General features: G+C 43.9%; 1 protein-coding gene across 1 annotated transcript in view; it reads left to right on the top strand.

Moving 5' to 3' along the window:
• The window catches only part of TMEM163 (transmembrane protein 163), a 276,084-nt gene that overhangs the window by 220,616 nt on the left and 29,423 nt on the right, over positions 1-26,045 (top strand). Inside the window, exon 5 of the mRNA XM_052635877.1 lies at positions 8,513-8,609. Coding sequence (XP_052491837.1) covers positions 8,513-8,609 — 97 coding nt within the window. The remainder of the gene's footprint in view (positions 1-8,512; positions 8,610-26,045) is intronic.

A 26,045-nucleotide genomic window follows, 5' to 3' on the forward strand; every position in this document is an offset into this window, starting at 1 on the left:
AATTTGGATTTCCGTAGAAGCAGGAGCGACAGTGTGGGGTCTTATGAAGTTCCCTGTGCCTGGAGTGCCCTCCACAGCCTTTCAGTTTCTCTGCTTGGTGGCTCATGTCTAGTCCTCTAGACCCAGCTTACCTGTCACACCACAGCGCCATCCTTCCTTCCCACTCAGTCCCCAGGTTGTTTCATCGCTTTGATTTCTTTCTTCATTTTGTTCTTTGTCCATTATCAGTTTTCACATTCACTACTACTGACTGTCCCGTAATGGTTTTCAGGTTTCCTGTCCCAGGTGTGTGCTCTCGGGCGGCTGGGGCTAGGTTTTGTTTTCTTACCTTGGCATTCCATTCACCTTGAAATGTGATGAATGCAGTTACCCCAGTGGAGCAGCAGATGTCCTAGGATCGCTTGAGATTAGATGAGATCAAGAGTGAGGCACGTGAACCTGGGAGATGGGGGTTAACCGGACGGAGAGAGGAGATGCATTGATTGAGAAAGGCACCAAAGGCGCGATGTCCCTTCACAAGGCTTTTCAGAGTAGAACCTGCTAGACTTCCCTGATGGCTCAGATGGTAAAGAATTTGCCTGCAATGCAGGGGACCCGTGTTCAGTCCCTGAGTTGGGAAGATCCCCTGGAGAAGGCAATGGCAACCCGCTACAGTATTCTTGCCTGGAGCATTCCATGGACATAGGAGCTTAGCAGGCTGTAGTCCATGGGATCACAAAGAGTCAGATACGACTGAGCGACTAGCACTATCACTACCTACTGCTGGCCCACATCAACTTACCTGATTGTTCGTGTCTAAACAGATTGTTCGTTTAAACTAAACAGAGTTTTTGGTGAATGTCTGTGGTTTCAACCCAGCCATTAGAGTTCCACCATTCAAAATGGTTGTCACTAACCACATGTGGTCATTTGTTTTAATTAATTAACATTTTAATTAATTTAAAAAGCACTAAAATTTAATTTCTTCCATTGCATTAGCCACATTTGAAGTCTCTGTAGCCGCATGTGGCTAGTGGCTACCCTTTTGAACAGAACAGAATGGAACATCTCCTTCATCACAGAAAATTTTATTGGTCTGCACTGCTCTAGAATCTGAGTCTAATAAATCCCCCATGCTGATTTTTGTCCCTACAATTGAAGCCAAGAAGAAAGTCCCATGTCAGTGAGATTCCACTTGGATAGGATTAGTCAGCTTGTTTATTGTTCATCTGTTGAGTATGGAGAGGTTGTTAGTGATTCAGTCTTGAGGAGATGGATGATCTTATCATGGACAGGGTTTGACCATGTGCCTGTGGAGCCCTAGCCTGAGAGCCATCCCTGGTCCAAGCCACTGTCCCCCTCGCCACAGCCTGTTCACAAAACAGCAGGTGGATGAGGTTAGAGCTAAAGAGAGAAGAGAGAGGAGGACACAGGTAGAGAGAGGAGATGGAGATTTAGAGCCTCTGAGAGTCAAGCAGGTAAGATGAGGAAGAACAGAAAGCGAAGGGGAGCAAACTCCTGCAGTGGAAGAGGAGGTGGGTATTGGTGGTCATGGCATCAAGGGAGGCAGGGAGTCTTGAATCAAATGTTGGCTGTTTGGCAAAGCCATTATAGAGAATGAGAAATGGCTCGTGGCATTCCTGGAGCACTTTCTCTTGTCTCCTAGCTGATTTTGTGTGTTGTTTTACTTAAAATGGCAGACTACATGGAGTAAAAGAGGACCAGCTAGAATGAAACAGCATTAGAAATCATACATCCCTAAGAACCACGTGTACTTGCCACTTGACTGTCTTTCATTTTTTATTTCATGTTTGATTGAAGATGGACCCAGATTACAAGTGCTGTGGAGGCTGGGGTGGAAAATGATAAAACATTACACTTGAAGCTGTGGACTGAATTGGTAAAGTGCCAGAGCAACTGTGTTTGAAGGCTTTTTGTAAATTAGGGGATGATTAGAAGAAGTTTCTCTTTGGCAAATAACTTAGAATTGATATGATAAGACCCAGGCTTTATTCATATGATTTCAGGCCCTTAAGCCTATAGTTGACTGGGGACCAAACTTCCAACCTTCTCTCACTTGGGCTGTGAGAGTGTCTGCCAGTTGGTGTCCTGTACAATTTCAGAGGCAAAAATTAATGCTGACTGCAAGGTGATAGATTTACAATGCCGAAGAAATTTGCAGCTTTTAGGAGAATAAAAAAAAAATACCAGTGGCTTCAACTATTTCTTTGGATTTTGCTAATCTTTCAGATATTATTAATAAGTATATCTTTGACAAGATTGATACTACAGTGTTTCTCAAACTGCAGTGAATGTCTGAAGGAGTTATTAAAATACGGATTGCTGGATCCCCATCTGCAGAGTTTCTGATTCAGTAGGTCTGGGTTGACCTCCGGCATTTTCATTTTTAACAAGTTCCCAGGTGATGTGGAGACTGCTGGTCCATGGACCATGCTTTTATAATCACTGTTTCTGTGAGAATTTAAATGCAGCTTCAGTCTGGATTGGCACATTGTGTTCAAGGAGGGGGCAGCAGTTCATTTGAGGAGCAGGGGGTGACAGAGGATGAGATGGTTGAATGGCATCACCCACTCGATGGACATGAGTTTGAGCAAGCTCTAGGAGATAGTGAAGGACAGGGAAGCCTGGTATGCTGCAGTCCCTGGGGTCACAAAGAGTCAGACACAACTGAGTGAGTGAATAACAACAAGCAGTTCATTTTGCCTCTTTCTTTTTTTATTCAATTAAGTTTTATTTCTTTTATCTTGTATTTTTAAAAGTTGTGTTGAGCATACTATAGTTGATTGATAAGGTTGTGTTAGTTTCAGGTGTAAGCAAAGTGAATCAGTGATATCCGCTGTTTTTTTTAGATTCTTTTCTCGTATAGGCCATTAGAGAGTGCTGAGTTCCCTGCACTGCACAGTAGGTCCTTATTAGTTAGTAGTGTGTATACATCAATCCCAATCTCCCAATTTATCCCTCACCCCAATTTTATTATTTTTAATTGAAATATAGTTGATTTATAATATCATATTAGTTTCAGATATATAGCATAGTGATTCGATTTTTTTTTTTTGTAGATTGTATTCCATTAAAGGTTACTACAAGATATTGGAATAATTTCCTGTGTTATACAGTAAATCCTTGTTACTTGTCTGTTTTACGTATGGGCATTTGTATCTAGGAAAGGGAAAACTACAATAGGGAAGGCAAATGTATAGTGAGGATGGAAGAGCTCTTAAATAAGCCAGTACATGGATTAAGAAACAATCCAGAAAATTATAAAAGCCATCTTTTGCTTCTTCCTGGCTCAATGTTTTCCTGCTGTAGGGTTTGGGCTGGAGGGAGGAGTTGTGTTCGCTGTGGTGACCTGGCTCTACACTGCCTTCTTTCCCTGCCAGGCCAGCCTCTCCTGGTGAAGGCCGTGGTGCTCTGATGGAGCAGGTCCCTTCCCCCATCACTCACCGCCTCCCCACAAACCAGGAAGCAGCCCACACTTGCCCATTAGGAAGCAGCCATATTTGCAGCATTTGCTCCTGACCCAAATCTCTGCTTCTGGGAGATCGCTGCAGTCCCAGGGCAGTGGTGGCGTGAGGATGTCACGTGAAGGCCCAGAGCCTTTGAGTGGCCAGGGAGGCTGACCACTGGGAGGACGTCAGGAGACCTGGCTTCTATTTCTGGGTGGACTTCAGATTCCTGGGGTGACCTTGGGGAAACTTGCCAATCCTCCACAATCCCATTTTGACTCCTTGTGTCTGTGAAACAAACCTCTCTCCACCCCTGACCCCTCCAGTCCATGAAATAACAGAAAAACAAAAACCTAGGTCTGGTCAGTGGCCACCAGGGCATTTAGGAGCTGATGTGCAGAACTCTGAGTGCCTGAGGAGAAAGCTGCTGTGTAAACACAATATATTATTAATAACATGTTAAAAAAAATAGCATCACACGCTCAGCTAATAATAGCTGCTTTCAGCTATGGGGGAGCTCTGACACACAGGCTTCCAGCAGTGTTGATGAAAGAGTGACTGGCTTCTGAATTTGCAACACATTTAAAAGAAGATGAAAATAGGTTTTTAAAACATTTGGAGCATATTTGTAGGTATATTTTTGAGGCAAATATGATGACAGATCTGTAAAATTCGACATGAATAAACAAATCATCGATTTCTTTGGATTTTTTTTTCATTACATTTCGGAGTTGTTTTACAGTGTGGGCTATTCCACAGGCATTTTGGCTTAAGTGTTAGGAGTCTCTTTCCTCTTCCCATCCCCAGTGGTAAGTGGTTGATGCCCCTTTAAACTCTAGGGGGGGACGTTACAAATCAGTCAGTGGTTAGGTAATCAGTTAATATAGGGAGGTGGCTCAGCTGGTAAAGAATCTGCCTTCAATGCAGGACACCCAGGTTCGATCCCTGGGTTGGGAAGACAACCCACTCCAGTATTCTTGCCTGGAAAATTCCATGGGCAGTGGAGCCTGACAGGCTACAGTCCACAGGGCCACAAAGAGTTGGACATGACTGAGCAACGAACACTTCATTTCAGGGAGTCAAACCTTCCTGGGTGGACCCCATTTGTGGCTCCAATCAGTTAATGATTATATATACTCTACAGATGCTTGCAGGGGCACCTGCCAGGTGCTGCTATAGATACTGAGATGTGAAAATGTGGTTCTCACCCTTAAGGAACTTCTAGGTAGTTTTGGTTAAAGATATATAAGCAAGATATTATGTAAGCAGACCACTGCATCTCTTATACCTGTCTCCTTAACAGAATCCAACAAAACCCAAATCCGTATTATCAAGGTGTGCCTGTGTTGACCGGGAGAAAGAGAGAGGCCTGCAGCATCACTGGTCCCTGTCAGGAAGGAGCTCAGACATTTGTTCCTGCCCGCTCTGGGGAATTTGGAGATGGAGGCTTCTTGAGGATGTTGTGGTCAATGCTCTACAGAAGGTTTAGCACCCAAGTAGTGCCTCTCACTTGGGTTCTCTCATGCTTCAGTGAGAGAAGACTGATCAAGTAACGGGTGTGCTGCAGGTTTCTCAAGGAACGTTAGACCCCTCCTTCCTCAGCAGCTGGGGGTCGGGGGGTCCCTTCTGTTCAGAGAAGGATGCATTTTCCCCCATAGTGGAAGCTCTCTAAGGACAGGGCCTTCCCTTGAACTGCGCCTGGGACTCAGCCCTGAGAGATTGTTCAGGGAATTGCCTGGGGAGCTTTATTTTTCTACTGAAGTATAGTTGGTTTACAGTGTTCTGTTAGTTTCAGGTATACAGCACAGGGATTCTGTTTTATACGTGTGTGTGTGTGTGTGTGTGTGTGTGTGTGTGTGTGTGTGTGTATCTTCCCTGGTGGCTCAGATGGTAAAGAATCCGCCTGCAATGTGGGAGACCTTGGTTCGATCCCTGGGTCAGGAAGATCCCCTGGAGAAGGGAATGTCTACCCATTCCAGTATTCTTGTCTGGAGAATCCCTTGGACAGAGGAGCCAGCTGGCTATAGTCCATGTGGTTGCAAAGAGTCGAACATGACTGAGTGACTAACACTTTCACTTTTTCATGTATGGGTATATACATGCATATTGGAGAAGGGAACGACAAGCCACTCCAGTATTCTTTCCAGGAGAATCCCATGGACTCTAGAGAAGCCTGGCGGGCTACAATCCATGGGGGTCGCAAAGAGTCGGACACGACTGAGCAACTAACACTTCACTTCATATACGCACATACATACGTTCTTTTTCAGATTCTTTCCCCTTATAGGTTATTGCAAGATATTGAGTAGAGTTCCCTGTGCTGTCCAGTAGAACCTTTCTGTTTATCTACTTTATATATAGTATAGCATGGGTGCTCAGCTGCGTCCAACTCGACACAACCCCATGGACTGTAGCCCGCCAGGCTCCTCTGTCCAAGAAAGACAGTAGTGTGCGTATGTTAATCTCAAATCTCCTAGTTTATCCCTCCCCTACTCTTTCCCTTTGGTATCCATAAATTTGTTTTCTATGTCTGTGGGTCTACTTCTGTTTCTGAGAAGCAATTTAAAAAGCAAATACAGATGTCTGTATTCACCCCTAGAGATTCTGATAAGATTGACCCTGAGAAAAATTCCTCAGTGGGGTGTAAAGTGTGAGGGCTAGAAAACCGAGTTGGAGATTAAATTTATCTGAAAGGGTGAAGCAGAGAGAGCATGTGTGCTAGTCACTTGAGTGGAGGCCTGACTTTGAGGCTCTTTTCCTGAAATGGCACCTCTCACGGTCCCATTTGCTAGCAGGGAGAAGGGGTTACTTCAAGTGCTGGGCACCGTGGGTCCATAGTTGTTTGTCCTGTGGGATAGCTGGGCCTTGGGCCAGTTGCTTTGGGAGCTTTGATCCCCCAAGCCCTGGAATCCCTGGTCCTGCCCCAGTGTCTGGTCACTAAAGGGCCCTCCAGGAAGCCGTCTCATTCCTGCATGATGCCCCTCTTGGCTGTGGTCCCCTCCACCCTGATTACCCTGCCAGGACTGTGGTGACCAGCGCCAGGCACTTCACCTACTGTAGCCTTCTTCATTTCTGCTGCTGTGTCCCTGGGTGCTTTTTGCCTGTAATCTCTACACGCCCACACCCACCCTCCCACCCACCAACCCCCACACACCTACCTGTAATCTCTCTACACACATGCCAGCACACACACTCACACCCCACCACTCCCCCACCATCGCCCACCTTGAGTGTATGTTTCCCCCCAGGCTCTTTATGAGGATATATGGCACCTGGGGTGGATCACCTGCGTGGTTATAGGTCCAGGATTCTCTTTAGCTCAGGTCTGTACCAAGAGCCCCCGCCTGCTTATTACTTTTCCTTTTTTCTTTTGTGTTTCACCCCAGCCCACATTGATCACTTCTTTCCGTGTTTTGATTTTGTGATTTTACATTTTGGCCTCATGCTAGAGCATGTGGGATCTTAATTTCCTGACCAGGGATCGAACCCACACCTCCTGGATTGGAAAGTGGAGTCATAGCCACTTGATCACCGCTGAAGTACCTTCCCATCTGTGTTTTTGAGAGAATAAAACCTACAACTAATGTGTTGATAAGAAGCCTTTGGAGTGAACTCCACGCAGCCTGTTTACCCACTTATTTCTGACCCTTAGGTTTGGGAAAAGGTGTCTGTCTATAGGCTGGTTAGGATTCTAAATCGGTGCCACTTTGGGTCCTTCTGTTAGTCCAGAACATGGTAATTAAAGCATGGGCAATGAAAAATGGTTTTATTCTGTGGCTCGGGAGGAGGGCTGAGAAGGCTTCTAAGTGATGGTGACCTCAGGTTGGGACAGGAATGATGTAGGGCTGACTGTAGTTATTCTTGTATTGGTTTCTTTTCTGTTTCTCTTCGTTTTCATTTAGTATTTTGACCCTTCTATCTCTACCATCATTTCCTCAGGTTTACTTTCATTTTCTGTATTTTTCCCTCCTGTGAGTGTCTGGGTTGCCAGCTGGTGCATCCCAAGCCCAATAGTCATCCTTCCAGCTCCACCCCACTCCCCTGGCTGGGTGTCCTCTGACTTTTCCCATGACCTCATTCCTAACTTGCTCTTTCCTCTCCTGTGCATGGTGTCTTGGTTGACTTCATCCTTCCTTTTCTCCTCTCATTTATTTTTTAAAAGAATTGCTTCATCCTGCCATGAACACTCTATTTTTTTGCTTTTAATTTTATTTTGGAATATAGTCAGTTAACAATGTTATGATAGTTTCAGGCGGACAGTGAAGGGACTCAGCAATCCATATATATGAACCATCCCCCCACCCCCGACCCAAACTCCCCTACCATCCAGGCTGCCACATAAGATTGAGCAGAGTTCCCTACGCTATACAGTAGGTATTTGTTGATTATCCATTTTAAATACAGCAGATGAACTCTCTTCTTTTGTCATTACTGAATCATTCCTCTTTATGTTTGAGAAAATCCAAAAGTGTCTGGCCTGTCCTATCAGCAAGAGACATCCAGGGTGTGCTTTTCTCTTCCATCATTTAAGCCAGCATTAATGGATTAATTTTTTATGCTCTCTGCATTATCTTATTTTATCTTCAGGTAGGAAATATTACTCCCACTTGACAGATGAGGAAATAGAGGCTAAAAGAAGTTCGGTAGCTTGACCAAGATCAAGCAGCAGGTTAAATGGTAGAACCTGGAAAGTCTCACTTCAGAACCTCCACTCTTTGCTATTAACCTCTGTACTCCAGCTAGAGGAGGAGTAACATGTTGTGTTGCCAGGCAGGAGAATGGATTTCATGGCCTTGAAGACCCTTCTGTACCAGCATTCATGGGATGCTGCGAGGTCATGTAGGATGGTGAGACCCTTTCCCATGGGGTTGGTTTTGATGATAAATCACTGAACTGTGTTCTAGAAATGATTCAGCATTAATTCTGATGCTGTGGGTGGGCATGGTGGGAGTATGGCAAAGTATGGTGGGTCCTAGGGCCTCGGCTTGTATAATCGTCACTGTCATTGTGTAAACTAGCCAGATGGAGTTCTCCCAGTTGAATCCCTATGTTCTGTTTCTTTGCAGAGCCTGTGTCATCTTGGGGGTGATATTCCTTCTGTCATCTGTGTGTATAGTGGTCAAAGCCATCCATGACCTCTCGACTAAGCTGCTCCCGGAAGTTGTAAGTTTCTTCTTTTTTCTTAAGAGTCTTTCCTGAGGGTACTAGCCTCTTGTATTACCTCTCACCCCATACTGGGGGAAGTTGGGCAGGTGGAGAGAAAATAAACAGTATCTTAGGAGTCCAGAAGACCTCATATTAGAATGTAAATGACTCAGCAGAGAAAAGCACCGGGCAAGACAAAAAGATAGTTGAGCTGGTGCGTGTTCTGTGCCTTTGGACTACTTTTAATGTCTTTTATATTAACAGAAATGAGGTGATTTTTATATAGCAGTGCTCCAACCTGTGTTGTTTGCATCTGTTCTGCATCCACTCAATGACTTATAGTAAGAATTATGTTTGCCTTTGCACCTCAATTCAGTACTAAATCTATTCACATTAGATTTTCTGACACAACTAACATTCGAATGCAGAAACTGGAGGACACAATTTCATATTAAAGTGTGTTTCCGCCTCATTTTCTTGGTGAGAGGCACCAGATTCTTTTTTGTTGTTGTTTTTTTACACTCTGATTCTATTTTTGCCCCGCATCTTATGAATACTGATAAAGAAAGATTTTTGCAGTCTCCTGAAGGCTAATTTACCTATCAGGAGATGAAGATACTGCCATTACAATGATTCTCTCTGCAGACTTACCTCAGAGATATGACGGGTTTCGTTCCCAACCATCACAGTAAAGCAATTAATGCAATAAAGCAAATCATCCATTTTTTTGGTTTCCCAGTGCACATAGAAGTTATGTTAATACTATATTTATTATATGTAGCCTATTATGTGTTCAATGCCATTATATCTTAAAAAACAAAACCAATGTACATACCTTGATTTAAAAATACCTATTGCAAAGATAATGTGAACTATCATCTGAGACTTGAGCAAGTCACAATCTGTTTGTAATGGTAACATCAAAGATCACTGACCACTGTAAGAAATGTGATAAAATGCGGAGGGGGTGGGTAGTAAATTGGGAGGTCAGGATTGACATATATACATGAGTCTATATAAAATAGATAACTAATATGGACCTGCTGTATAGCACAGGGAACTCTACTCAGTGCTCTGTAACGACCTATATGAGAAAAGAATCTTTTAAAAAAGAGTGGCTATATGTATATACGTAACTGATTCTTTTTGCTGTACGCCTAAAACTAACACAACTTTGTAAATCAACTATCCTCCAATACAGATGTCTTTAAAAGTTTGAAATATTTTGAGGATTAACAGAATGTGACACAGGGATAGAAGGTGAGCAAATGCTGTTGGAAAAAATGGTGCCAATAGACTTACTGGACACAGGGTTACCACAAACTTGCAATTTGTAAAAATAATAATAATTATCTGTAAAGTGCGGTGAAATGAGGTGTGCCTGTTTATGAGTTGCATAGTGATGTAATGCAAAATTACGGGCTCTTCTTTTAGGGTGTGACTTGGTTTGCGCTCGACTATGTGCACCATCTTATAAAAGGCCTAAGTTATGAGACCTTTAGTTTCACTTTTAGAAAAACACATGTTAATCTTTTGGGGGTAATGTATTGCATTTGTGTGTGTGTTTTTATGGGGAAAAAGAAAATGGAGTGGGCATTACACTGTATTTAGTAGAGCTGTTAAAGTGACTGCCTTAAGTTGTCCTGTGTACCTAACGCCCCCACCCCTTGCCAACTTGAACCTGAGATTAGAGCCATTTCTTTGGTACCTCCTCAGGATCTTAACTGTTATTTATCATCGCAACTAACAGCTCAGTGACACGGAGGAAAGATGGATTGGAGGGTGATAGTGTACCTACCTATGGGTTTCATCTTTTTGAGAACAGCTGGCTCAGGCAAATAATCCCATGTCTTCTACTCTGTATGTTATATCTTATCTTACCGTGCTCTTCCTGGTTACCTTGAATCTGGACTTGTTCATCGTCTTCCTTCATCAGACTGACTATCATGTGTTCCATTCCATCAGAATCTGAAGCTTGAGAAAAGTGAAAGTGAACATGTTGGTTTCTCAGTCGTGTCCGACTCTTTGCAATCCTATGGACTGCAGCCTGCCAGGCTCCTCTGTCCATGGGATTCTCCCAGCAATAATGCTGGACGGGTAGCCATTCCCTTCTCCAGGGGATCTTCCAGACCCAGGGATTGAACCTGGGTCTGCTGCACTGCAGGCGGATTCTTTAGTGTCTGAGCCACCAGGGAAGCCCTTTAAAAATTAGTTGCTCAGTTGTGTCTAACTCTTTGCAAACCCATGAACTGTAGCCCGCCAGGCCTCTCTCCACAGAATTCTCCAGGCAAGAATACTGGAGTGGATAGCCATTCCCTTCTCCAGGGGATCTTTCCAACCCAGGGCTCAAACTTGGTCTCCTGCACTGCAGACAGACTCTTTACTGTCTGAGCCACATCTAGACATAAAAGTATTGTGTGATCAATTAAGATGCCAGTCAGATAACATCTTTGGATTTTACAAGGAATGGAAATCTGACTCTACTCTAAGAAATGTTTATTGGTGGGAATTCTCAGCACTGGGCTCGTTGACATTTTCATTTATTTAGGTGTTAAAAATTAATGTGAGGCAGGGCTTACTTGATGTAGAATGGATAGCTGTGCTTGTAGACCCTTGTTTGTGGCCCTCCTTGTTTTTGTCTTGAAAGCTGAACAGGTTTTAGCTAGAAGCAGCCTTATATCTTATGGTACAAATATTCCTAAGAGAAGAAGCTCACCAAGGTAAAATCCACATCATTGCTAGGGTGTCTCATGCCCAGCCTAGGTGAGATCAGAGAGGGTGAAGACCTCTGTGATTGAACCAAGACTGTCCCTGTCCTGGTAGGGTTCACGCCCACTGTATGTTATTAGTCCCGGTGTGGGATTTAAAAATCATACCCATTTATGGTCATCCTGTCAGAACTCTAAGGAAAGATGTAAGGTGGTCTGTTGTATTTGTTTTTTTAAACCTTCAGAGTTGTGGAAACTCTGGCATAATTATGTAACCAAGTAACCAAGGCATATTTATACTTAAAATATTTGGGGAACCCTGGTTAGGAGCAGGTGATTAGTTTCCGGCAGACCAAATGCAGTCTGTGCCTCTTGGTGGCTCATAGTTTGTGGTGGTTGAAACCAGGGAGATTGGAGTTTAGGGTTTTGATATCCTAAATTTTAGGTCCGAGTTACAGCTTCACCCTTGCCCTCATCTGCAGAATTGCCTTTTTTTTAAAAGATTTTTTTATATGTACCATTTTAGAAGTCTTTGTTGAATTTGTTACAGTATTACTTCTGTTTTATGTTTTGGTTTTTTGGCCATGATGTATGTAGGATCTTGGCTCCCCAACCAGGGATCGAACCTGTACCCCCTGCATTGGAAGACAAAGTCTTAACCACTAGACCACTAGGGAAGTCCCCAGAATTACCTTTTGATGTGTGATTTCCATCAGGTTGTTACATGGGTTTGTCTGAAGCAATGTTTTCCCCGCCCCAGGCCTATTTTCTCAGCAGCTTTCTTTTTAATGTCACCGGCACAATTCTTAGAGTGCGAGTAATCTGTGAGAATGGGTGAGTTTTGAAAGAAAGCCATGCGGTTAGGAATCGCCCTCCTGTGAAGTCGGCTGGCCCTGAGCCATGGTGTCACCTGCTCCTCAGCGGCCTCGTGCTGGAGGAGACAGGCCAGCCCATTCTCAGGGGACCCCGAAAGGATTCCACAGTGTCTCCTGCTTCTTGGGCAGATGGCTTGTTTGCTCCCTCATGGCCTGCATGGGGTCTCATTGGATCACTGACGAAGCATGTTCTAAAAGAGCCTTCTCAGAAACTCTGCAGGAACTATGGTTCTAGAAGCCGGGGAGTGTGGGTGCTGCTGCAGATGCGCTGGCAATGGTTTGGTATTATGTCTGTGGCTGCTTTGACATGAGCATCATTGTGTTGCTGTTTTCACACCCACCACACCCTAGAAGGGAAGGCAGGGGCCGGTGGCACAATTCTCTCTTGTGGTGGCACCTGGGGGCTCTGAAAGCAGAAGTGTGCTTCCTGAGGTCATCAGCTGGCTGGTGGCAGTGCCTGGATTTGAACCCTTGTCTCCTCGTCCCGGCTGTCTTGGCTCCTGATACTGTGGAATTCCGCGGTCCCACTGTTCATTGGCTTTTCAAGTCTGAACCTTCTGTCTTATTTCTTCTCCTTTTTTTTTTTTAACCCCCTCCATTTGTTTTTTGCTTTGCTTTTTCTTGACTTCTCGTGTTCGGGTGGAGGTGCCTGGCCCCCAGCTGATTCCATCCCTGGCCTTTTCTGGCTGCCACTGCTGCTCCCGCCACACGGGACCCCTGCAATCTGTGCTGCTGACCAGGGTGTGCTCCTGTTGCGTTGTCTGTTGAAAAGCATGCAGGCAGGTGTACCGAGAAGCCTTGGAAGAGTAGAAGTAGGGAATGAGGGAATTCAGGGGTTACATGGAGTCACGTGGAAAGAGGGGAGGGCGTGGAGGCTGAGTGACTCCCCCCGCCCCAGTACCCATGAGACCACTGCAAGCAAATTGCTCCATCTCTCTGACTCTGGGCTTCCGGATATGCCACATGGGGACAATATTTTCATCAGGGGTTTATGATAAAGATCAAGTGAGCCATTTATTTAAAATAATATTATTAACAGGAGACAGTGCTACTATGGTGGTGACTACTCTGAAGGTTCCGATTTTAGTTTCGGAACTGCTCGTGGCCTGAGTGCCTTTCAGATGGGCCCCTTGATCCCTCTTTCCTGCCTCCTGGTCCCCTCCCTCTGGCTGGACAGGACTAGTGCTTGTCTCTCTCTGGCTTCAGGTGGCCACAGCCAACTCTGGGCCCCTTCCTTTTGGGAAACACCCAGTACAGTGTAGGCAGGGTGTCCTCTAAGTCTAACTCACCACTCGTTGGCTGTGAGACTTCCAGCAAATTGTGTCTTCTCTCTGAGAGACAGTTTCCTTCTTGGTAAATGGGTGTCATGCCCCCTGCTCCACAACAAACATTGTGAGAACTAAATGATGCGATGAATGTGGAATTGCTCCATCAACTGTTGTGTGCTTGGAGAAAGCAGAAGGCATTATGTCAGATCCCATGACCCAGGAAGTCTCATCCTTCCCCATGCACTTTCTCTCAGTGACCTGTTGAGTTGTACTGGCTCATTACACTTGTTTACCTTGAGCTCTTGACAGTGTCTGGGCCTAACCTCCTCCTTAAGTCACATGCACTAAAAGTGATAACAATTATAATTAAAATGATGCATTGTTCCCAGTTGGCAATGAATAACATATGGTCATATGCTGATAATAATAATTGCTACCACGTGAATGCCTACTGATCCTTACTGTGCCTACTGTCTAGGCACTGGGGATTCAAAGTCAACTAGCACTGACGGTTAGTGTTTCTTCATTGCTTTGCAAAGGCCTTGACTTCTCCTGCTGCTGCTGCTAAGTCGCTTCAGTTGTGTCCGACTCTGTGCGACCCCATAGACGGCAGCCCATCAGGCTCCACTGTCCCTGGGGTTCTCCAGGCAAGAACACTGGAGCAGGTTGCCATTTCCTTCTCCTAGGAGCTGGCATTTGCTCTCCAGGAGCTCACAGCTGGGGAGAGACCCAGAGAGCTTAAACATTTGATTTCAGTGATGAGGGGTGTAGTAGAGATAGTCAAGCCTGCTATGGGGGAGGCATGTTGGGGCCTCCACTGTGATCTGAAGGAAGAGTGGACACTGGGGAGACAGGCTTGGGTGAGGAGGTTCTGAGGCTGAGGTCCAGGGAGGAGAAGGCTCTTAGAGGCAGAGCAGCCACAGGGACCAAGGGATCTGTGTGAGCTTGCTTTCTTTTTCTCAGGCATTTGTTTCCTGTTTGTTTCCAGTGTGTCTGGATAGGAAGAAGGAATAGAGAAGGGAAAACAGAGAAGGAAGAAAGGAAAAATAACTCTGTTGTGGGTCAGGAGTGGTTGCTTGGCATCGTTTTGATTCTTCTTCCTTGAGTCGCAGGCTTGCTTTCAAATCTCCCCTTGTTTTCTCTCAGCTAATTTCTTGCCTGAGATTCCATCCCACCCACCAGAACAAAGGAGCTTCCACCAAGAGGAGGGAGCCTCCCTCACAACTGTGTTCTTTCAGGCAACCAGTCGTCAGCGCTGTTTCATTTCCAGGCCTCGTGGGACACGAAGGTGGCTCACAGTGTGGGGTGGCCACCTGCTTTCTGGGCACATCTCTTCCCGCAGTGTTGCTATATCTCCCTCACACAGAGGCCTGGCTGGCTTTGCAGAGCTGGGGGCGGTCAGTGGTGTCCTTGCACGGGCCCCTGATGGGATTTCACTCTCAGGAACAAAGCTAGAGAGATAACTCTGGTAAAGGATATATTAGGATTGTACTTGCAAGTCCACAGGTGAAAACATTCCCCAAGGATCTTCCTTCACAGTGAGTGTGACTCTTAGATTTGTAGGCTTTTGTTTTTGTGAGGTGTTGAGCATTCAGGAGTTACTAGGAAGAGTTCCTTAAGTTCTTCAGTAGCTTGTCACCTCTTGGTCCATCTTTACCAGGTGGAGAGGATGGAACCAGCTTAGCCTGCCCCCTCCCCACACTCCTGTTTGTCTCCTCCCCTTCCTCCTCCCCTCTCACTCAGGGCCTCTCCCTTCCCCTCTGAGCTCCCACCTTGACAACTTCTTTGGAAATTGAGCCTCTGCGCTCACTCCTCCTCCTGGAACCCTCAGTCACGGCCTGCCTGACTCCTCCTCCTCCTTAGGCAGATCCCTTCAAGTCCTTCCCACCCCCTTCTAGCCCCTGTTGCTCTCACAGGTGCTCTATCTGAAGACACTCATCGCTTCCTTCCCATTCCTCTTGTCCCCTCAGCTTCAAACCCAGCCTCCACTCAGCCTGCCCCAGCAGTCTTTCAAATCCATTCTGTATGACCTCCCTTGGGAGGTAGGAGATGGTTAGCAGGAGGGCATGAGACAGGATGGAGGGGCCAGGAGTGGAGGCTTGGGGCCAGGTGAGCAGGTTCACAGAGATGCTGCCTACCCAGTCAGCTTGTCTGCCTCAGGTCTTCTGGAGCAAGTGCCTCATCCATGGGAGTAAGTTTCTTGAGGCTTTTGTACTGAGTGAGTACTCTGAAGCATGTCACCTTGTGGTTAAACATGTGGGAGAGAATTCCCTGTTGATTCAGTGGTTAGGACTCTGCCCTAGATGAGTCACAAGCTGGAATCAAGATTGCTGGGAGAAATATCAGCAACATCAGATATGCAGATAATACCATTCTAATGGCAGAAAGTGAAGAGAAACTAAAGAGCTTCTTGATGAGGGTGAAAGAGGAGAGTGGAAAAGCCAGCTTAAAATTCAGTATTCAAAAACCTAAGATTATGGCATCCAGTCCCATCACTTCATGGCAAATAGATGGGGAAACAGTAGAAACAGTGACATTTTATCTTTTCGGGCTCCAAAATCACTGCAGATGGTGACTGCAGCCATGAAATTAAAAGATGCCTGCTCCTTGGAAGAAAAGCTGTGACAAACCTAGACAGCATATTCAAAAGCAGAGACATCACTTTGCCGACAAAGATTCCATAGGAAAAAAAAAAAAAAACTATGGGTTTTTTTCTAGTAGTCATGTAAGAATGTGAGAGTTGGACCATGAAGAAGGCTGGGCACTGAAGAATTGTTGCTTTTGAATTGTGGTGCTGGAGAAGACTCTTGAAAGCCCCTTGGACTGTAAGGAGATGAAACCAGTCAACCCTAAAGGAAATCAAGCCTGAATATTCACTGGAAGGACTGAAGCTGAAGCTACAATACTTTGGCCACCGGTTGTGAAAAGCCGAACCGTTGGAAAAGGCCCTGATACTGGGAAAGATTGAAAGCAGAAGGAGAAGAGGGAGGCAGAAGATGAGATGGTTAGCATGACTGACTCAATGGACATGAATCTGAACAAACTCGATGAGACTGTGAAGGATTGGGAAGCCTGGCATGCTGCAGTCCATGGGCTCCCAAACAGTCTGAACACGACTTAGTGACTGAACAGCAGCGACAGCTTCCACTGTAGAGGTCAAGGGTTTGATCCCTGGTTGGAGAAGTAAGATCCTGTATGCCTGCGGTGCAGCCAAAAAAAAAAATGTGGACACTGAGGTCAGGGAGACAGAGCCCAACTCTGCCTCTTCCTAACTAGAGAAAGATGGGACAGGAGTCCCAGCTTTCTATGTCTCAGTCTCTTTTTTGTAAAATGGAAATAGTAATAGCAGTCTTCTTGCTAAGCTTGCTAAGAAAGAAAATAAAGCAATATAGATGATGCATTTAGAGATAATTGTTGAGTGAACATTGACTAATACTATGGTTGTTGGACCAGAGAAGAGGTCTCTAAGGAAGTTGGTGGACCTTCTGATGCCTTTCATTCTGGAAGCTTAGTCTGTATTGAACCATCCAGGAAATGCATTCAGGGATCCTATTTTCAGCTCAGATTGGGTAATGGTGTAGGCACCTTCTTGTGCAATAGCCTATAATTCCTGAATCTGCTATGAGCAATAGATTCATATTCCCATATGACATGCCCTCAAGCATAACTCTGAATTTAATTTGGAAGTTGTATTGACTCCCAAATACCTTAAAAACAGACACTTGTACACAGTCAAGGTCCTCACCATCCATCCAACCTGCCAACATCACCCCAGCACTGCACAGAGAAAGGCAGAAAATTACTGCTGTTAGATCACCAGTGGTGTCCCACTCCTACTACTTTAGACAGAATTATTCCATCACCTCAGCAAGACTGACCTCTTCATTTATTCTAGAGCTACAGCCCACAAGTTTCTAAACAGAAGAGAACTGAGCTCTGATGAAAGTGAGTTATATTGGCTTGAGTGATCTCATGGAGAATCAGTTCAGTTCAACCATGAACTTCCAGATGTTCAATCTGGTTTTAGAAAAGGCAGAGGAACCAGAGATCAAATTGCCAACATCATCTGGATAATCAAAAAAGCAAGAGAGTTCCAGAAAAACATCTATTTCTGCTTTATTGACTATGCCAAAGCCTTTGACTGTGTGGATCACAATAAGCTGTGGAAAATTCTGAAAGAGATGGGAATACCAGACCACCTGACCTGCCTCTTGAGAAACCTGTATACAGGTCAGGAAGCAACAGTTAGAACTGGACATGGAACAACAGACTGGTTCCAAATAGGAAAAGGAGTATGTCAAGGCTGCTTGTCACCCTGCTTATTTAACTTCTATGCAGAGTACATCATGAGAAATGCTGGGCTGGAAGAAGCACAAGCTGGAATCAAGATTGCCGGGAGAAATGTCAATAACCTCAAATATGCAGATGACACCACCCTGATGGCAGAAAGTGAAAAGGAACTAAAAAGCCTCTTGATGAAAGTGAAAGAGGAGAGTGAAAAAGTTGGCTTAAAGCTCAACATTTAGAAAACGAAGATCATGGCATCTCGTCCCATCGCTTCATGGGAAATAGATGGGGAAACAGGGGAAACAGTGTCCGACTTTATTTTTGGGGGGCTCCAAAATCACTGCAGATGGTGACTACAGCCATGAAAGTAAAAGACGCTTACTCCTTGAAAGGAAAGTTATGACCAACCTAGACAGCATGTTGAAAAGCAGAGACGTTACTTTGCCAACAAATGTCCGTCTAGTCAAGGCTATAGTTTTTCCTGTGGTCATGTATGGATGTGAGAGTTGGACTGTGAAGAAGGCTGAGTGCTGAAGAATTGATGCTTTTGAAGTGTGGTGTTGGAGAAGACTCTTGAGAGTCCCTTGGACTGCAGGGAGATCCAACCAGTCTATTCTAAAGGAGATCAGTCCTGGGTATTCTTTGGAAGGAATGATGCTGAAGCTGAAACTCCAGTACTTTGGCCACCTCATGTGAAGACCTGACTCATTGAAAAAGACTGATGCTGGAAGGGATTGAGGGCAGGAGGAGAAGGGGACGACAGAGGATGAGATGGCTTGATGGCATCACTGACTCGATGGATGTGAGTTTAAGTGAACTCTGGGAGTTGGTGATGGACAGGGAGGCCTGGTGTGCTGCAAATCATGGGGTCTCAAAGAGTCAGACATGACTGAGTGACTTTTAACTCATGGAGAATAGAGCCCAGAAATAGATGCATACATATTTGGTCACCTGGCTTTCAACAAAGGTGCTAGGGCAATTTAGGCAGGAAAAAAGTCTCTCTTCAATAGATGGAGCAACTGGAAAGCTTTATGGACAAAAATGGACATTTCAGTTCAGTTCAGTCGCTCAGTCGTGTCCGACTCTTTGCGACCTCATGAATCGCAGCATGCCGGGCCTCCCTGTCCATCATCAACTCCCAAAGTTCACTCAGATTCACGTCCATCGAGTCAGTGATGCCATCAAGCCATCTCATCCTCTGTCGTCCCCTTCTCCTCCTGCCCCCAATCCCTCCCAGCATCAGAGTCTTTTCCAGTGAATCAACTCTTCACATGAGGTGGCCAAAGTACTGGGGTTTCAGCTTTAGCATCATTCCTTCCAAAGAACACCCAGGGCTGATCTCCTTCAGAATGGACTGGTTGGACCTCTCTGCAGTCCAAGGGACTCTCAAGAGTCTTCTCCAACACCACACTTCAAAAGCATCAATTCTTCAGCGCTCAGCCTTCTTCACAGTCCAACTCTCACATCCATACATGACTACTGGAGAAACCATAGCCTTGACTACACGGACCTTAGTCGGCAAAGTAATGTCTCTGCTTTTGAATATGCTATCTAGGTTGATCATAGCTTTCCTTCCAAGAAGTAAGCATCTTTTACTTTCATGGCTGCAGTCACCATCTGCAGTGATTTTGGAGCCCAGAAAAATAAAGTCGGACACTGTTTCCACTGTTTCCCCATCTATTTCCCATGAAGTGATGGGACCAGATGCCATGATCTTCGTTTTCTGAATGTTGAGCTTTAAGCCAACTTTTTCACTCTCTTCTTTCACTTTCATCAATAGGCTTTTTAGTTCCTTTTCACTTTCTGCCATCAGGGTGGTGTCATCTGCATATCTGAGGTTATTGATATTTCTCCCAGCAATCTTGATTCCAGCTTATATTTCCTCCAGTCCAGCGTTTCGCATGATGTACTCTGCATAGAAGTTAAATAAGCAGGGTGACAATATATAGCCTTGACATACTCCTTTTCCTATTTGGAACCAGTCTGTTGTTCCATGTCCAGTTCTAACTGTTGCTTCCTGGCCTGCATACAGATTTCTCAAGAGGCAGGTTAGGTGGTCTGGTATTCCCATCTCTCTCAGAATTTTCCACAGTTTATTGTGATCCACACAGTCAAAGGCTTTGGCATAGTCAATAAAGCAGAAATAGATGTTTTTCTGGAACTCTCTTGTTTTTTTGATTATCCAGAGGATGTTGGCAATTTGATCTCTGATTCCTCTGCCTTTTCTAAAACCAGCTTGAACATCTGGAAGTTCACGGTTCACGTATTGCTGAAGCCTGGCTTGGAGAATTTTGAGCATTACTTTACTAGCATGTGAGATGAGTGCAATTGTGCGGTAGTTTGAGCATTCTTTGGCATTGGAATGAAAACTGACCTTTTCCAGTCCCGTGGCCACTGCTGAGTTTTCCTAATTTGCTGGCACATTGAGTGCAGCACTTTCACAGCATCATCTTTCAGGATTTGAAATAGCTCAACTGGAATTCCATCACCTCCACTAGCTTCATTCGTAGTGATGCTTCCTAAGGCCCACTTGACTTCACATTCCAGGATATCTGGCTCTAGATGAGTGATCACACCATCGTGATTATCCGGGTCATGAAGATCTTTTTTGTATAGTTCTTCTGTGTATTCTTGCCACCTCTTCTTAATATCTTCTGCTTCTGTTAGGTCCATACCATTTCTGTCCTTTATCGAGCCCATCTTTCCATGAAATGTTCCCTTGGTATCTCTAATTTTCTTGAAGAGATCTCTAGTCTTTCCCATTCTGTTCTTTTCCTTGATTTCTTTGCATTGATCACTGAAGAAGGCTTTCTTATCTCTTCTTGCTCTTCTTTGGAACTCTGCATTCAGATGCTTATATCTTTCCTTTTCTCCTTTGCTTTTCGCTTGTCCTCTTTTCACAGTTATTTGTAAGGTAAATGGACATTTACCTTTATATAAAAACTAGCTCAAAATGAATCAAAAACCTCAGTGTAAAATCTAAAACCCTAAAACTTCTAATGGAAAGTAAAACAGAACATTTAGGTATTTAGGTGAAATTTATTAGATTTGGCAGTAAAAGTTTGCACCATAAAATTAAAAGATTGAAAATTGGACTTTATAAAAGTAAGAAACCTTTGCTATGGCACCATTTATGACAAGAGTGCACAGACAGCATACATAGATCAGACAAAAGAGTTGTGTCCAGAACATGTAAAGAACAGTTTAATAAGAAGACCCAATAGTCATGTACGGATGTGAGAGTTGGACCATAAAGAAGGCTGAGCACCAAAGAATTGATGCTTTGCAACTGTGGTGCTGGAGGGAGAAGACTCTTGAGAGTCTTTTGGACTACAAGGATCAAACCAGTCAATCCTAAAGGAAATCAACCCTGAATATTCATTGGAAAGACTGGTGCTGAAACTCCAATACTTTGGCCACCTGATGCAAAGAGCTGACTTACTGGAAAAGATGGTGATACTAGAAAAGATTGAGGGCAAAGAGGAGAAGGGGATGACAGAGGATGAGATGGTTGGATGGTTGACTCAATGTACATGAGCCTGAGCAAGCTCGGGGAGATAGTGAAGGACAGGGAAGCCTGGCATACTTCAGTTCATGTGCTCACAAAGAGTTGGACGTGACTTAGCGACTGAACGACAACAACAACATAAGAAGACAAACAAGCTGATAAGAGAACAGGCATAAGATTTACAGACAGTTCCTAGGAGAAGAGATAAATGAAGAGCCAGTAAGCACATGAAAAATTGCTCAATATTATTAGTCTCCATGGAATTACGAATTAAAACCACCATAAGATACCACTACATACCCATTTGAATGTCTTCACTTGAAAAAAAACAAAAATATGTGGACCATTTACAGCTGTCATACATTGATGATGAGAGGATAAAATGGTTCATGTACTTTGGAAAAGAGTTCAGAGATTTGTTAAAACATAAACATCCATTTACAATATGACCTAGCCATTCCTTCCCTAGATATTTACCCAAAAGCAATGAACATATACATTTGTAGGAAGACCCTCAAACAAATGTTTATTGCATTTGGGTTTCTAATATCAAAACCTAAAACTAATCCAGGTGTTTATGAATAGGTGAAAAGGTCATATATCCATACAGTGGAGCACTACTCAGCAATAAAAAAGGCAGTGCTGACTCATACAGTGACATGGATGAAACTCAGAATAATTAAAGTGGGTTCCAGATGCAGAGCCAAAAGAAATACATTAATAGTGTACAGGCATACCTTGGAGATTCTGTGGATTTCATTCTATACCTTTGCAAAATATTGCAATAAAGCAAGTCATGTAAATTTTTAGATTTCCCAGTACATAGAAAAGTTACATTTACACTACACTGTATATAAGTATGCAGTAACATTATATCCAAATATATACATATATACCTTAATTTTAAAAATAGTCTATTGCTAAAGATACTAACCATCATTTTTAGCCTTCATTGAGTTGTAGGTATCATCAAACATCATGGATCACAGATCACCACAACAAAAATAATAATAATAAAAAAGCTTGAAACAGTGTGAGAATTACCAAAATGTGACAGAGACACAAAGTGAGCAAATGCAGTTAGAAAAATGGCGCTGACAGACGTGCTCAATGCATGGTTGCCACAAGCCCTCAATTTATAATAAATACAGTAGCTGCGAAGCACAGTAAAAGGAGAGATGCCTGTATCATTCCACTTATATAAATTTTTAGATGCAATCCCAGTAGCCAAGACATGGAAGAAAGCTAAATGTCCATCAACAAATAAATGGATAAAGAAGACATGGTGTATATATACACAATGGAATATTTCTCAGCCATTAAAGAGGAATGAAAAAATGCCATTTGCAGCAGCAGGATGGACCTAGAGATTATTGTACAAAGTGAAGTAAGTAATAAGGAGAAAAACAAATACCATATGATATCGCTTATATGTGGAATCTAAAACATGACACAATGAGCTTATCTACAAGGCAGACTCACAGACATAGAGAACAGACTTGTGTTTACCGGAGGGAGGGAGGGAGGGAGGGAGGGAGCGAGCGCTGGGGCGGGAAGGACTGGGAGTTTGAGATTAGCAGATGCAAGCTGTTATATATGGAATGGATAAACAACAAGGTCCTACTTAGCACAGGGAGCTATACTCCATGTCCTATGATAAACCATAATGGAAAAGAATGTGAAAAAGAATGTATATATAGTATAACTGAATCACTGCTGTACAGCAGAAATTAGCACATTGCCAATCAACTATACATCAATAAAATGAATTCTAGGTGCAGTCTAATCTATAGTGACAGAAGGCAGATAGTGGTTGCCAGAGGATGGTGTTAGAAGCAGGAGGGATTATTAAAGAGTCATAAGGAAGCTTTTGGGGGTGATGGAAAATATCCTCTTGCTTTTGGTGATAGTTTCATGGGCATAAAGATATGTCAACACTGATCAAGCTGCCCGCTTTAAATATATACAGTACAGGTACATCCAGATGATACGCTTGAACACAAGTGACCTCACAATGCCACACCAGATAGGAATCCTGCTCAGATCTAACAGGATAAATATCTTAAGTTGCTATGAAGTGAGAGTGTAGTTTTCTGACTGTAACCCATACCTAGAATATAGACAGCACTGCTAAAATTTATCCTGTAAACAGTCAATGCTATGAAGACAAAATAAATGATGAGAGAGGAAAGTGCAAATAGTAGGCTAAATGTAACAGCTGTCATCAGAGGTAGCTAGTAAGAGGAGCTTTTGCTGAAAATGACTGATCTCATGTAGTTGCCAGAAATACCCCTGAAGTGCCTGCTGGTGGATCAGTTTCTTGAGTGAGGGTATTAACCGTTTTAAACCTGAAAATGTGGGTGGTCTGTCTTTTCAGTTCCTTGCATGCAGTGTGATTTGTCAGTTCAGGTGTTACCTAGGAAATCGCTCTGAAGGATCTCTTAGGTTCTCTTTTCCTTGCTGTGTAAGCCTTGGATTTTAATCAGAATGTGATGTCTGTGAGCAGTCTGCCATGTTGCTCTATTTAATTACACCTCTTTGTGCTTTCTGTTTCGTAAAAGCACTTTTTAGCTTGAGGCTCATTAGACTTTCACAGTATTTCCGAAGTGGGCAGAGATACCACCATTTTACAACAAGGAAACAGATCTTCAGATAAAAAAATTAAAATGACTGTGTAGTGTCCAGTGTCAGAGACACACACGGCAAACCAGGACCTGGACTGGCTGGGGGCTCTTTCTTGTCCATGGATTGCCTGCTGAATACTACAGAGTTTGAGACCCAAAAGCAAGCTTTTCAGAAAAGCTAATACAGCTAGCTGACTTGCTTTCCAGGCTGACAGAATGCAGCCCACAGACTCCTCATAGGCGATTCTGAATCAGCTCCTTGTCTAGGGTTTCCCACACTCAACTTATGGGGGTGAACTCTGTCCACCCCTGCCATCTTCCCTGTGGCCTTGAAGATCCCAAGATGACATGTGCTATGAAAACCTGTCTAGGAGGCTTCTGGGTTATGGGAACAAAAATGGAGAAGAGAAAGGAAGGGAAGGAGAAAGGGAAATGTACTCATTCTTCATCTCCTAGAAACATCTGTATATTTAAAGATTTGGGTGTTTATCAAAGGAGGATGTTGCAGGGTCAAGGTTGAATACATTGCTATTTAGATGCATCTGTACTTGACCTCGGAAAGTTTATCTCTTGGTGCTTGTTTTCCCAACTAGAATGAGAGAATTTATCATGCTAACTTAGCACTTCTTTTTCTTTGTAATATTTTGAGAGTGCTTTTATCTTTGCAAGAATAACATTTTTTTCAAAAGTGGCTTAACATTTTAAGGTAATTAGTTTTTTCATTCACTTCCCTAAGTATAGCTTGGACAGTACAGTCCTCATAACATTTCTGATTTTCTGTTTATTGTTTAGCTAATGGAGAGAATCGTACTGAATGCCTTTTTAATTCTCAAGCTTTGACTGAAGTACGCCTGTATATCTGGGGCACACAACACATCCCAGTACAGCAGAGCCATGGGGACCGTTTCCACAGTGATGAGAGTGCCTTCTGTAAATTACTTGTGCTCCATTCCCCCATTACATGAGCAGTGCTGGTACTTTGGAATAGTCTGCCTGTGACTGGAATATATTTGGTGACAAAGCCACACGTTACTGGGTTGTTAAGGAAACATTTGATACTGGGAAATATTAGGTTGGACAAAGTGTTTGTTCAAGCTTTCCCAAACATGTCAAACTTTTTTGCCAACCCAATAGTTTGGGCACATTGGGTAAAAATTCTTAAATTATCCTGTTGAAAGTGGGCTCTCTCATCATCTGAGCCTCCATGGACTCAATATATAGGACCTTTAGAGGACCTTTACTCTAAACATGTTATGGGAAAACTCAAATTTCTTGGCCAACTCAATAGTTTGGGCACATTGGGTACAAATTCTTAAATAATCTGGTTGAAAGTGGGCTCTCTCATCATCTGAGCCTCCATAGACTCCATATAGGACCTTTAAAGAACTTTCTGAACAGAGATAAAGCTTGAGAACTGAGCTGACTGTGGGCGCTCATGAAGGTCAGCTGCTACAGGAGGGACCCTGGACTTTCTCCTTTGTTTCTGTACAGTGGCTGTTCACAGAGGGAGGCTGTGTGCAGAGACTGTTACAAGAGGAAACAGCTGAGTTAAGGCTCTCACTGTTGAGAGCTGTGGTCATCCACGGTCCCCCTTCTGCTAGTGAGAAGCAGCGTTGGTGACCGTGTTGCACTAGGCTCTGCCTGCTGTTCTTCTGCTTTACCTAACCCTCCCCCATCTCCATTTGGCATTATCCAAATACCACCCCACTCCAGTATAGGCGCCCTGCTCCCGTGACACCTCCTGTTGATTGCCGGGCACACTATAGTGTAATTTCCTGTCTGCTTGTCTCCCTGAGAAGACTGTCGGCTCTTTGATGACTTAGCCTTGCATGTAGCAGAAACTCAGTAAATGGGCTGCATGCATGAGGCTATTGTCCCTACCAGGCAACAGGCTAGAGCCACATGTAGCAAAAGGTTGTAACTAAGAGGAGCTTATCTCTCAAGGAAATCCAAGCAGAGATTACCTGGGACCTTGCTCTGGACACTTACTGATCTCTGTGAAAGAAACTCTGCTTGCAAAGCTGGCTTGTCTCAAACCCCTGCCCCCGCCATCCATTTATATCCTGAAGTTTTCTGTGCTGTGGTGCTAGAGACGCATGTGAAGAGGTGATACAAGGGTGAGGCACTCCATATCTCTGGTTCCTTTAGACCGTTGATGATGCTAATTGCCCATCATATAGATTC

The sequence above is a fragment of the Budorcas taxicolor genome, chromosome 2, assembly GCF_023091745.1.
Source record: "Budorcas taxicolor isolate Tak-1 chromosome 2, Takin1.1, whole genome shotgun sequence".
Lineage (NCBI taxonomy): Eukaryota > Metazoa > Chordata > Mammalia > Artiodactyla > Bovidae > Budorcas > Budorcas taxicolor.